The sequence below is a fragment of the Cyclopterus lumpus genome, chromosome 14 (assembly GCF_009769545.1).
Source record: "Cyclopterus lumpus isolate fCycLum1 chromosome 14, fCycLum1.pri, whole genome shotgun sequence".
NCBI classification, from domain to species: domain Eukaryota; kingdom Metazoa; phylum Chordata; class Actinopteri; order Perciformes; family Cyclopteridae; genus Cyclopterus; species Cyclopterus lumpus.
In genome coordinates, this window is record NC_046979.1 from 17686485 (window position 1) to 17699885 (window position 13401).

The window sequence follows — 13401 nt, forward strand, 5'->3', positions numbered from 1 at the left end:
AGGAATCCATTCAATAATTCTTCATTCTTTTGGTTGCTCTCAATACTCTCTAGGTCTAAAATTACACAGGTCAGTGTTTTCTATTATATTCGCATCAAGAATACTCCAATTAATCAATGTAAAATATCACAAGCATGGTTGTTACTTGAACTATGGTTGTTGCCAGTTAGCAAACCCAAAATAATTCACACTTACATGATTCTACCAAGTTCATGTGCCTTTTCCTGTATGAAAGGGGAAAAAGTTACTTTGAGAAGAAACATCTGAAATATTATCAATGAGTGAAAAAGATGACCTGGAAATTGAAAGAAGCATAAAGAACATCACTTGGGAGTGTCAACTTGATTACCATTAGGTTGGGCATGTAATAACTAATTTCGTGTCCACTGTGACACGCACACGTGTGCCCAAATCAATAGGCAAGCAAATGAGTGGAACATTATTACATAACCAGTTAATCAAGCATGTATAACAAGGGCAACTATTGACTTGCCAATAATGACTTAATTGAACGGCTTAACTCAAAGAGAAAGGCCGTACTTTATGTAGCGATGAGCCTGTGAAGCTCGTCTGCTCCTCGTCATGACTGGAGAGGCTTCTGGTGTTGCTGGGCGTCTCCTTTTTACTGGAGAGAGACTCCCGCTGCCTGTGTGCCGGGGGGCCGCCAGAGAAACGCCCCTTTAAATGGGTGTTGGGGTCAAGGTCATTGTCTTTGGAGGGAGGCTGGTTGGGATGTGATTCATGTTGATGTCCTTGGGGATGACTTTTGCTATTGTTATCTCCATGGTGATGGTGATGGCCCAAACTATGGTGGTCTCCATGGTGATGCTGATGGCCCGGACTATGGTGGTCTCCATGGTGATGATGATGGCCGGGACTGTGGTGGTCTCCATGAAGATGAGTTTCACTGTGGCGGTTGCCATGGTGATGCTGATGGTCTCCATGGTGATGCTGATGGTCCTGACTATGGTGGTGATGCAGGTGACCTGAACTGTGATGGTCGCCATGATGATGCTGATGACCGGGACTGTGGTGGTCTCCATGGTGATGCTGATGGTCTGGGCTGTGGTGGTCTCCATGATGATGCTTCTGGTCTGGACTGTGGTGGTCTCCATGGTGATGTTGATGGTCTGGACTGTGGTGGTCTCCATGGTGATGTTGATGGTCTGGACTGTGCTTGTCTCCATGGTGATGCTTATGGTCTGGACTGTGGTGATCTCCATGGTAATGTTGATGGTCTGGATTGTGCTTTTCTCCATGGTGATGCTGATGGCCTGGACTGTGCTTGACTCCATGTTGATGCAGGTGAGCTTCACTGTGGTGGTCTTTCTGGTGATGCAGGTGAGCTTCACTGTGCTTGTCTCCATGGTGATGCAGGTGAGCTCCACTGTGGTGGTCTCCACGGTGATGCTGACAGTCTGGACTGTGCTTGTCTCCATGGTGATGCAGGTGAGCTCCACTGTGGTGGTCTCCATGGTGATGCTGACAGTCTGGACTGTGCTTGTCTCCATGGTGATGCAGGTGAGCTTCACTGTGGTGGTCTCCATGGTGATGCAGGTGACCTGAACTGTGATGGTCACCATGGTGATGTGTTGGGGTGTGGTGACCTTTATGATGATCAGTTGTGATCTGGTGGTTGCCATGTTGATGGTTTTGAGCATGGCCTTGGTGGTCTCCATGGTGATGGTGAAGAGAAGGTCTATGATTGTTGCTATGGTGTTGATGCTCTCCATGTTGGGGATTTGGGCTGCATTGGTCTCCATGATGATGGTCTCCAGAGTGATGGTGTCCATGATGATGGTCTCCATGATGATGGTCTCCAGAGTGACGGACCCCATGATGATGGTCTTCAGAGTGATGGCGATGGGATGTGCCGTCATGGTTCTTGTGGTGATGGTCACCATAGTGGTGATCCCTATGATGATCAACAGGACTGTGGTGGTGTCCATGGTGATGGTGATGATGATGACTGGAAATGTGATGGTCTCCCTGGTGATGGTGGTGGTTGTGCTCACAAGAAGGCGAATGGGAGCGATGCTGGGAATTTTGGGAGTCATGTCTTTTCAAATAGCTGTGATCCAGGCGATGTTCTGAATCTGTGGAACGGTGACGGTGACGGAAAGATTTAGAGAGAGAAAGACAGGAAGAGCTCTTGCTGGAGCTCACTGAATCTGCACTGGCATGCCGACTCCTCTGCTGCCTGTGTTTCTCGGTGCTGCTTTCTCCTTTATTGGATCTAACAGACACCGGACCTGGACTGCACGGTCTTTGGGCATTTGTCACCCCAAGCGTGGTGAGTCTCATTGGGCTGAGAACCTGCCGAGTGATCTCATTAAGGAAGGCAGAGAACTTCATTTTTTCCTTCATTAAATTCTTCTTGGCTTCACCTTTTATCCTCTCTAGTTCAATGTCATCTTCATTTCCATGCCAATCTCTCTCTTTGGGTCTAGTGAGAGCCTCCATTGATTTGGCTTTGCGGAAACTTCCATCATTTCCTGAGCATCTTTTATTCTTCGATTTTTTCTTCTGGGCATGAGTGGGGCCATTGTGTGAAGATTTGCCTTTCTCCTGTTTGGCAGAGTGCCTGTTTTGATGTCCTTTTTTCTCTATCAAAGGGGCTGTGTCGGTGTCTTCTTCCCCAAAGTACTTGTGTTCCCTGGAAATGTCGGTACAAGACTGTGAATGCTGGGGCTTCTTCAGTGGATGTCTATCTGAACACTTACTGCTGGTCTCAGAAGACAGGCTCGAGGAAGATGTTGAAGAGGAAGAGGAAGATGGAGAAGAAGAAGAAGAAGAGGGTGTTGACGAAGAAGGAGAAGAAGAGGAGGAGGAAGGTGTTGATGAAGAAGAAGAAGAAGAAGAAGAAGAAGAAGAAGAAGAGGAGGAGGAGGAACCACTTGAGGAACTATGGGTAGTTTCATGCCGATGCTTTTGCTTCTGATGGCAGTGGTGAGGAAGATGAGTCTTGTCATCATCCCTCTGACGCTGATGGTCGGGTGGATGGTCTCTGAAAATGCTGTCCTCTGCTGGTGAATGGGTGCTATTTTAGAGAGGAAACATGAGTGTTAAACACACACTGGATACCAATACAGTAGTTCACGATAATGGTAATTCATTTTTGTAATAGCAGATCAAATGTATAAGTCAAAACTCCTATAAGAAGGAAATACATCGCTGCTACTTCAATCCTTCTAATGTAAAAACTAACACAAATGAAAGAAACATACTCATAGCCATCATTGTCCTCTGACTGATGTGACTTTTGACGATGATGACGGCCTTGATGTTGGTGATGGTGCTTCATTTGCTGAGATTTAGAGTTAGAGGTCTTTCTGTGCTTGTGGTCTTTTTCTTGATGGTTGCTCATTTTCAGTCTTGTGTTTTTTGACGCCTCTGGTGTCCGGATGCAGATGTAAATGTTTTTAAAATATTACTCCATCAACTGCTGCCTGCAGCTGAGAGGCGTCCGCAGAAACTGGCACAATATTGAACCCTGGGGAAATGGTACATCATTCAGTGTGCTGTGACTACTTTGTTCTGTCCGATTACAGAAATAGAAACATGGCCATACTTACATTTTGATTTATATTATTATTACATGATCAGTAATTACAGCTGAAAAAAACTATACTGGTTTATTACAGCAGAAACAGGATTGTTGGTTCACATCATTTCTCACATCATTTCTCACCCCTATGGTATCACTTTCCATGATCTATAGTGCATAATGAGGGCATTCAAATTCAAATATTTTTGAACTAGAGGTTGACTGATACATTATGACGACCTAAACTCATCTATAAACACCTCAACAATCAACTGTCCTAAGCACTCATAGCTATATTGAAAAGAAATCATGCTGTATCATAAGTTAACATCGCATGTGTTAAGAAACGTTAAGCCCATAATGATGCATCTATAATAAGACATGATTTATTATAACGTTTCATTGTTGGTTGTTAGAAGAGAGTAATGCATTGAGATGCATTTAAAATAGTCTCCTGCATCATAAGAGGATAAGTGATACTATAATTACTTTGAATAAATCATACCGTTTTTACACCCTGAAGTTCTATTATCACGTTATGATAAAGCATTTGTTATTATAGAGGCATCAATATTTACATCACTTTACTCAGCACATACAGTGATAACAGCATACCATGACAGTAGATTGTTGAGGTGTGTATAGGGGGGGGTTCAGGTAGTCTTAACGTATTATAAGTTAACCACTAGTTGGAACATCCATAAGAGACTTGCACTTATAATTCATTATAAGACACATCTATAACGTTTTATGACATAATATGATATCAGAAGTGTATTTTTTAGTGGAGACACAATGCATTATAATTCACTATGAATGTGGTCGTCGTACCAACATATTTTTTGTCGTGAAAGCTAATTAAAGCAGTGAAAAAGCAAATGTGGAAAGTAATCACATGCAGACTTTTTATGCAAAATGTAGCTCACAAGCAGCGCTGTGAAACATTTCACTCCAGAACAAGTTCAAAGTTCTTAAAGCAGCAACAGAGGTGAATTCAGATATTATACCATGCAGCCAACTTCTGTACTTACGTCCTCAAAGAAGCTTCAGGAATACGACAAGCGGTGGCGTTCATCGAAACACAACAACTCTCTCTCGGCACCATGTAATTATACTGGGAGGTACGACACACACAAACACATCAATATATACTCCTGTGCCATCCAATGATAGAGGGGACACATCAATATATACTCCTGTGCCATCCAATGATAGAGGGGACACATCAATATATACTCCTGTGCCATCCAATGATAGAGGGGACCCTTGTTGCACTTTGAACTGTATCAAATTCCCCCGTACACTGTTCTGTACATGACGGCTAATGGGAGTATTTCAAAGATATAACCGCATGAATGAGTAACACGCTGTGCTGTACATATATTGTATAACTTTAGAAACAACAGTCAGATGATCAACACACAATGTACATTTGTATAAACTATACTTAAAAACATTACTGTATTCACATTCACACTCTTTAAAAAAATAAAATAAAATGTACCCAATAATTCCGTTTCATGGCTATTTGGGCAATGGTGGCAAGATGGAAGATATCAAAGTGATCCCAAATATTTCATCAAATCCGCTAAAGAATGTTTTAGGTTTTTTGTTTAATAAACCACTCAAATGGCCATGCATGGATGTAATACAACACAATGTTTACAGTTTGGCTTTCCAGAGAACCTCATTATATCTCTGTGATATTTACATTTTGTACATGTCATGAGCACATGTCCTTTTTTTAATTTGTATTATTGTTAGTTTTAACTATGTACTGGCTCTGAGGCACTGAGATTCTTGGCTGAAGAGTGCCTTACAAATAGAATGCATTATTATTATTATTATTATTGCTAGTGAAATGGTATATGGATTTCTTAATATCTAGGCTCTGAAAAAAACCCTTGGCCTCAAGCATCCATTCCTCAGCTTGTACAGGGGTCCCTTTAGTGCGGAACATCCCAAACAGCAAAAGTCTTCTGTTGAAGCGAGCCCGTATAACCTGAGGCATGACAGTGGGTGTCAGATGTCACCTCCTCCACTGTTCTGTAAACATTCACAAAATACTTGTCAGGATAAGATAGCGCTCGCTTCGTTCATGTGAAAATACTCTGGGGCAAAAAAAGCTGAGCTAAGAACTATAAAGTTCAAACAGTTCATCACAAAGATATATATATTTTTTATTTTCCACTTGTGATTATCATGTGAACAGAGCAGAGGAGCCGTGCTGCCTACAGTATGCACGCAACTGCAGAGTGCCACGTTATTGACCAGGATGTCCCTATTATGTCAATGCAATGGGCAATCTAATAACTCAGAGTTGAGAAACACATTGAACTCCAATAGAGTGACAAAGGCAATTACACATGTGACGTTATATTAGTAGACTCGTGGCCTCCACCGCTTTCTTATATGTCAAGTCAGACAAGACTAACTAACCGCAGCTTGGTGGTGCATACACCAGAGCTGTCATCATCCTTCTTGTCATCTTGCAGAACATCATTGCAGCAGCCATTGCCGCTGGCAGGTTTTACCAACATCAATGCAATGTGGCTCAGACCGACGCACCTACAATCAATGGTAAACCCACACTGCAGTGACTGTGGGGCGAACGCAATGGAAAGTTAGATAAGGCAACCAGCATTCACATGTGAACACGTGACGCATCGACGGGTACATACAAACACATGTATACACTTGGAAGGGGGGTGGAGGGGGAGGGGGGTGGGGGGGTTATGACAAGGCAGGACAGCATGTGACGGAGTTACATCATACGGGATGTCCAGTAATGATTGTTGCGCTCTCCATGCCGAAACGCTGCTCTCAGTAAAGTCCTGGATGACCTCTGCGTGCACTTGTACTTGCTGTGAACTCTGTAAGATGCTTCTATCGGTCTGTGAACCTGTGAGGTTTCTAATGCCAGTTAGCCATGTGTCACAAATACCTATTAATGCTGTATCACATCAACAAGGACGAAAGCATGAGGACGATTGTGACCTGATGGGACTAGCAGGCCCCACACACCTGATTGGACTAGCAGGCCCCACACACCTGATGGGACTAGCAGGCCACACACACCTGATGGGACTAGCAAGCCACACACACCTGATGGGACTAGCAAGCCACACACCTAATGGGACTAGCAGGCCACACACACCTGATGGGACTAGCAGGCCAAACACACCTGATGGGACTAGCAAGCCACACACCTGATGGGACTAGCAGGCCACACACACCTGATGGGACTAGCGATATTACGATATCAAAAACCTCAGAAGATATCTTGTCATATTGCATTACCTATACATCGATATATATCGCCCAGCCCTACATCGAATCGTATCCAATTTCCTGTTTCAAAAACATTATAGGGCATGAGATGCATTTATGTCTAATTCCTGCTGGGATACAACAATGTTCAATGAAGTTTCTGGTTTTCAGCAAAACATGTTTTGAATAAGAGTGGTGACCTGCTTTCTTTCCTCCAGTTCTTTGTTTTAAGTCATTATAAATTCATGTTACTTTTTCAGCTTTGCAAGTAGATAATGGTCACGTTTCATGGACTTGGAAAAAAAGATTGAATACTGACATTCTGTAGTATTCCCATTTAATAGACAGTCAAAAAAACATCAGGAAAATGTACATACAGTATGTATCGCAAATCTAAAAGCAATGCACTCAATTTCAGAAGTAATGCAGACACCCATAAATAGTTATGTATTACATTTCTGTGGTGCATTTTTGATTCCATGTTGTGAGGGCCACATCTTCTCTAAAAAGGAGAAAACACTCAGTGGCTGCTCTAATCAAATGAGCAGGTGGAATCAGGTTATGAACATGTCAACGTTACCGAACGTTTTGGCTGCCGATCGCATACACACCGACTCTTCCGTCAGCTAACGATGATCTTTCCACATCAGAGGTGTTCGTTTAGTTTCAAATCAACTTACAAAGATCACTGACAAATTAGAGATGGATTTGAAAATATAAATACTACCCCTCTTCAGCATTAGAGCAACAATAACCGGATCCTGCTTCTATTTGCACCTGGTGTTGATCACCCTGGCTTTGCGAGTGGCTTTGCTTGGATCCCAGGAAACTTGTGAGCTTTTTTTTCTTTTTTTTTTTTAATAGTCTATGAAGGGCCATTAAAGTGTCACGTTCCTACTGTGTGATGCCAGAGATTGCATCCATTCTTAAACAAAAGGTACAGCGTCTCTTTTTCTTTTCCACTCACGTTTGGTAAACGGCTCCCTCTGCTGGGCTAACCACGTATTAGAAAGTCCCATTTCAGCTCGTTCTGCACAGGCATATATTGTGTAACACAGAAGGTAAAAGAAGAAATCAATGCTTGTTATCAGTTTTTCCCCACACGAATGTTGGGGTTAAGAAGAGGATCTAAATTTGGGTCGGAGCCCGCGGAGGCACGGCCGAGTTTGGCCATGATGATTATCAACGTGAAGAATCCCAGAACTCCTACCACGAGGAGCATGAAGACCCGCTGCTTCCAGGACAGAGAAGTCCGCTTTCCACCTGTGCGATTTCTGAAAAGATAACAAAAACGACAAAAAAATGAGGGACCCCAGTGACACTTGCATAGTAATTTGTTCGTAGTGCAGTGCAATAACAGAGTGTTCCCCAGCAGGTCATGGTACTAACTTGAGAATTTGAGCAAACCAACTTAACGCTGGGCGCCGTCGGTACTTGTCATCGTCAAAGTCAATCTGTGTGACAGTGCTGTGGCCGATGTCCCGAGTGTCGTAGATCTTTCTTGGCGATGATGCTGGAGAATAACAACGGATTATTAAGATGAAAGGCAACACAAAATATTAAATGTTCAGTATGTGCGTGAAAAAATGACACAAAGATAATTTCTTACTTATAGGGCCCTTAACAAGCATTATTTTAAGAGCAGTCAGTTCAGAGGGCTTTCCCTTGCTTTACCTGTGTGTAGTGTAATTGTGTCCCGGGTAGCTTCATTAGTGAAGTTGACCACAGCATGCTCCTGCATATTTGGGTCCTCATTTTTACGAGGTCCTCCGAGGTCTTCCTGTGCTGGAGGTGGGACAGGATTTGGTGGTGGGTTGAGGCTGGTGTTGTAAGAGTGGCTGGGGTAAATCTTACTTTCTTGGGCTGTGCAAAGAAAAGAAAAGAGTTTGATTAAACCACTTAAATGATTATGTGTAATTAACAGCTAGAAAAGATGCTGTAATTGACCGAAAAGTAAACATTAAGGCTCACCGTCAAATGTCGACCAGTCAGTATAATCAGTGACATCATTCGCTGTGGTCTCCTCAAGGACCCCAACGGGCTCTTCAATCTGTCAGTCGAACATTACATTTTATTCACATCTTACAAAATGACATCTGTATGATTTGACGTTTCATTACAAGTCGAAAACAGAGACTGGAAGACTATCTAATGGTTTAGAGATCATAATGTAGCATTAAAGGGCTCTTACCAGCGGCAGCCCTAAACCTGCTCTAGCCCAGTTAACAGATGACAGCTGTTCTTTCAGCACATCAGCAATTGGGCTGGCAAGGTTGGAAGGGGGAAACAATGAACCCTGACAGGTGGGGCACTGGTATCCTGCTGGAGCCGTATGGATTGGCAGCCGAGAGGCCAAGTTATTAAGACAGGACCAGTGAAACACATCTGTGGAAAAGGAAAAAATTCCATTCATCTCTGTTGTTTTGCATCTCTGGACACCACTAATAGGAAGTGGGAAAATATGTTTATTGTAATGCTGTTGCACTTCCTTAAAAACAAGGATGATAATCTTACCATAGCAGACCAGCCTAACGGTGTCTTGAGCATTCAGTAGAGTATTACACAGAGTACAGTTGGGGTTGTAATCGCTGTCCTGGAGCCATTGCAAATATGACTGCACGATACACTGTAGGGCAGCAAGTGAAAATACAGAACTGTAATGTGATGTTACAAGCTTTGTTCAAACATAAATCGTGTAATACGTATTTACTGACTGACCTTGTTGTGGTTGGAGACTAGGCAATGCTCGCACACATTCACACGATGTTCAAAGCAGAACAAATTGGTCACCTTTCTCTTAGGACACTTGCAGAGACCCATAGCCACATCAGCTGCATTGTGTAAAAAGAAAAACAAAAGCAGGTTTGTTATGAATGTAAACACCAAAAATACACCAGACTGAGGATCCTTGTTGTTGTCATTCTGTAAATGACAGTCCGGCCTCCTGAAGACTCTGTCTTCATTTACTAGCAAAAGCAAATTAAATTAAACGGTTTCCACTGAAATGATGTATCCTGTGGCTAATACTGTCTTTAATAGGGACTAGAAGCAAAACAATAGAGGCAAACATTGACAAGACTTTATCTCTTCCCTTTTCTCTGAGTGACAGCTTGAAATATCCCCAGACACTGTGGACATATGCATGCTTCCTGTCATGAGAAGAGTTTGAACCTGAGGTTGTTGTATGATGTGTGTAACTCTTCTGCCAAATCAGTTATGCTAAAGATTAGAATACATATTGACTATGTGTATAGGGAAATGATCAAATAAAATAAAAAATCGTAATGTTAACATACATTACATCATATCATGGGTTGGCAATACCCTTGCTTCTCAGTAGTGGGTGAGGCAATATGACAATATATACCATGAGATGGTCAATTATCAGACTTTGTATCATATATATATGTGTGTGTGTGATTGTACATTTGGCCATTTCAGGCCATGTTGCAAATCAGTGTGATTAAGTACCTATCTTTTTAATGCACCTACTTTAGACAAACATAAGCCCTCATGACTGATTTTGTTGTTTCTCGATCTTTCAGAAAAACTCACCGAATATTAATGAACCGCAAAACAAAATGACAAACCCTACTCTGATGCATTCCCAGGGCTTCTAGTCATCATGACATAGTAGGCTATACACGTTGTATCGCCCTGGTTGCCATGTCACAATTATTGTTGGTAGTCAAGGCTACCAACAATAATTGTTGGTAGCCTTGACTCGGCAGGGTCAACGTACCAGACACCGGTTTTACAAGCTAGTTATCAACGTCTCCCGGCAGCAACGTCACACAGCGTCTGTTGGTGTGAATCAGAACATGTTGTGGGTCTTTGCGAAGTTGACCTAAGTTATCGTAGCACAGCGTGACACATTGTCGGGGGTCAAGAGTCCGTAGATCCGCTCTAACCTCGTGCTTCAACACCGTGTAATCGCCCCAGGCAGCTCCTTCTAAACGTGTATCTAGGCTAACATTAGCGGCTCCCTGAGCTGGAAGTTATCAGCTGAGGTAACGTGCGCTAAGCTAAGCTACGCTAAGCTAGCCAGCTAGCTAGCTGGTCGAGTTGAAGAAGTCCCAGAGCAAATGATGAATAACTCCACGTTACCTGTCACTCAGACTTTAATCAAGTCCCGTTCGCTTCAGGTGATGTTGTCCGGCAGTCATTGAAGCTTCCTTGTCAGATTCACGTGTGAAGGCGTCTCCAGAAGCTGTCATCAGTAAACTTCACTGCAGCGAGCTGGTTCCTTCCTCTCTGTGTTTATGTGCCACGTCTCTTCCGCTTCAGCTTCTTCTTCGTGTTTTTCTGTAACAGACCAACAGGTGCACTCTGCCATCTACTGACCTGGAGGGCCTGTTCCTCCAGATTCCTTTGTAAAAACTTTTTGCCCCCACAACGAGGTATTTCTCAGTATGATTGTTATACAACTATCACATGTAAGTCGGTTTGACATATGACACATAGATTAGTTACATGTAAGTGTGTTTATTATCTTCACAACGCCATTGTTTTCTTCTTCTACTCTTGTTGACTGCATGTCCTTAATCAGTATGAACAAACAGTTCACGTCACAGTGCACTGGAGGAGGCTCTGCTTTATTTTAAATGCACAGGTGCCTAATAGCATCATAACTGTCTGTCCAGGACATACACTGGCACTGAATTATAGGAATGAAGATAAATGATGTGCGTATATTTTGTGCTCTAGTTGCTCACACTCTTTTGTCTGAGAGATGTCTGGCAGGTAGCCTGTTTACAAAGAATTATTCATTATCCACACCATATGTCCCCCGGCAGATTCTCATGATTCCTGTAGACGCTATGATTTATACACATTTAATTGTCCGTCGCTCTTCACAAAATGAGGGTTAAAATTATTTATGTGAGGAGGACAGCCATTAATGTAATATTTCATTTATTGTCACACATTCACTTTTTTTTTTCTTGCAAGACAACTGCAAAAAAAAGGGCTGCTTGTTGTTGTCTTGCCTTTTTGTTGTTGGCATGTTTGTGTCAGATTGCAGTTAGTGTGTTTAGACACCAGATGGTGTACAAACTGACAGCCAATAAAGTATTCCCAAAAGTACACAGAATGTTGGGTTCAATCATTCACCAATCAGCACTGTCGGTGTAGATCAATATATTAACCTTTCATCAGCAGAACAGAGTAGAACATTTAGTTTTTACAGATACTATATAAATGATTAGTCAACTCTGTGTATGTGTGGATTTTCTAAACAAATAATCAATGAATGCAGGGGCTTATGATCAAAAGCTTGTGCCTTATGACAATGACTCAATTAAAAGTAGTGAAAAACAAGAGAAGAACAGATGTTATGAAGGAGCAGTGTAGTTTTTCACGCTATTATTTGCAGCAGGTCACTTAGACAATTTGATTGCAGCAACATGTGTCTTCATTTGATCTGATAGTGTTGTCTTAATGAGCACATTTCGAGTTGGTCAGATGGAGAGTGTCTGCCAAATGTCATAAAAGTAAATCAAAATGGACGTGAAAAGATAATAAGGGACTGCAAATGTAGGAAATGATGTGTCATTAAAAGAAACTAGGCCATCATTGATACATCAACAGCGTTACAATAATTCAGAGCCGTAGCTTTAAAAAGTTGAGACTACATAATTCTCAATCCAGCTGTGACCAGCACATTAATGACATCGACGCTGCCCTTTCATGCATGATAAAGACTTTTTGTCTCTACAGTATGCATGTTGTGTGTGTAAATGGCCATGCATGCATTTGTCCCTTCACAGTCCACTGCATATGAGAATTGCCTGAAGGGGGAAGCGATGGAAGGAAAAATGGAAAAATGAAAAAGCCAAAGAAAAACAGTCACAGTCCCAGAAGTGCAAAGGAAGGAAGCAGAGAGGTTCTGTACTGTACGTCTTACACAATCCAAGGCACTGAGTCAAATTATGCATTCAATAACAAAGGATTGTTTGATGAAGCAATGCGTGTAAAATCCTTCTTAAAAATCTTGCAGTGAAAAAGAACTACATTTGCAAATGAATTAACTTGCTCTTATTCTTTTCATGAAGTTAAATTGAACAATTAAGTAGATTAAATCAGTGGGGAAGCAAATCAGTCTCATACACTCTTGTTGCAAGACATTCCTGTAATGGCAACTCTTGAACCAGCATACTTTAATAACTCTTGATTCGTGTGCAAATGTGTCAACTTCTTTGAGGAGAAAAATGACTGTGAGACTAAATGACTTTGTGCTAATGAGCGTGAACTTGTCGTGTCCTCGGTGATGACCAGACACACATTATAAATCACTGACAAGGGGCAAGGACACGAGGAAAGGGCATTTGAAAAGCACTGAAATGTAAAGACAAATGACGGAGGCACTGGAGGACAAATCAGCCCCGGAGCTGAGGCAGCTGGGTCTGAGGAGGGTTGTCGGGTTGGGGCAGGGGGGGAGGGAGAGGGGATTGATTGATTGAGTCTGGCAACTATTGATCAGCTATCAGCTCTATCTGTGAGGTAAAGCGTAAAGATTCAGGCATGGCTTGTTCTCCTGATGTCACCGTAAAAGGGATTGGCCAATCAGATGGGTGCTGAAAATC

The 13401-nt window shown here is 42.3% G+C and overlaps 1 protein-coding gene across 1 annotated transcript; it reads right to left on the reverse strand.

Moving 5' to 3' along the window:
• Positions 1-7132: 7132 nt before the first annotated feature.
• On the reverse strand, positions 7133-11102 carry zfpl1 (zinc finger protein-like 1). The gene is made up of 8 exons (XM_034550967.1): positions 10925-11102; positions 9536-9648; positions 9332-9443; positions 9009-9202; positions 8789-8867; positions 8492-8680; positions 8207-8330; positions 7133-8091 (listed from the first exon to the last, which is right to left on the reverse strand). Exons 2-8 carry the CDS (start codon positions 9635-9637, stop codon positions 7905-7907), a joined length of 987 nt encoding a protein of 328 aa, XP_034406858.1. The 5' UTR covers positions 9638-9648; positions 10925-11102; the 3' UTR covers positions 7133-7904.
• Positions 11103-13401: the final 2299 nt, after the last annotated feature.